This window comes from Lipotes vexillifer, unplaced genomic scaffold (assembly GCF_000442215.2).
Source record: "Lipotes vexillifer unplaced genomic scaffold, Lipotes_vexillifer_v1.1 scaffold189, whole genome shotgun sequence".
NCBI classification, from domain to species: domain Eukaryota; kingdom Metazoa; phylum Chordata; class Mammalia; order Artiodactyla; family Lipotidae; genus Lipotes; species Lipotes vexillifer.
In genome coordinates this window covers 2,030,448-2,031,330 of record NW_006785816.1, presented here as the reverse complement: position 1 = coordinate 2,031,330, position 883 = coordinate 2,030,448, and the positions used below count along the sequence as shown (strand labels likewise).

Genomic DNA, 883 nt, shown 5'->3' with positions numbered 1-883 from the left:
CCACGTGCCCCCGGCCCCCGCCCCCCCCCCGACTTTGTCAAGATTCAGTTCAGGCATCACAAACGCATCACAGCTGTCACTCTCCCTGGCCTTCCGGCTTTACACAGGCCCCCCAGCCCCACCCCATCCCACCGACTTTATCAAGATTCAGTTCAGGCATCCCAATTTCCCGGATGCCTTGTTCCCTTAAACAATCTCAAATAACCCTGCATATACACCTATATCAATTCACACTGGATTATAATTGTCTGTCTCTCTCACAAGACTGTAAATTCCTCGAGGCAGAGGCTGTCTTTCATCTTCTGTATCTCACGTGTTGGCACGGCACCTGACATGCTAAAAACCAAGCATATATATCATCCCCGTTATCAACCCCTAAGAAAACAGGTCATAGCCACCCAGAAAGAAATAGTCTAAAGGTGGCGCAGGCTGCGGCAGGTAGAGACCTACGGGAGGGGAAAGTCCATCGCAACAATCATGCTCTGCTCAAATCCAGGCGGAGTGACAATTTCACGAAGGCAGCGCCTGGCGGCCCGAACCGAAGGACAGGAGGTGGCGACAGGAATATTTCCTGGTGTCAATTCAAAGGTCCCGTCCGGAGGGACCCGAGCCTCCGCCCCCCAGAGAAGGGCTGGGGCTCCGCCGAGCTCGCCCTGCCTCCCGCCCAGGCCCAGCTCCCCGGCTCGCGTCCGAATCCCAGCCCCGGAGCCTCACTTCTCCACATCCGCTGACTTCATGATGTGGGTCTTGGACGCCGTCAGCTTCCAGGGCCCAAAGGAGAAGTCCTGGTGGCTACTCTGGAAGCCGTGGATCATCATGGCCGCAGCGGAGCCCGCGTGGACCACACGGAACAGGCTGGAGAGGCAGCGGCAGCGGCGGCGGC

General features: G+C 57.9%; 1 protein-coding gene across 1 annotated transcript in view; it reads right to left on the bottom strand.

Annotated features, from left to right (window-relative positions):
- The window catches only part of TIPRL (TOR signaling pathway regulator), a 33,207-nt gene extending 32,377 nt beyond the window's left edge, over positions 1–830 (bottom strand). The window contains exon 1 of the mRNA XM_007458109.1: positions 715–830. Within this exon, the coding sequence (XP_007458171.1) occupies positions 715–818 (104 nt within the window). The 5' untranslated portion in view covers positions 819–830. The remainder of the gene's footprint in view (positions 1–714) is intronic.
- Positions 831–883: the final 53 nt, after the last annotated feature.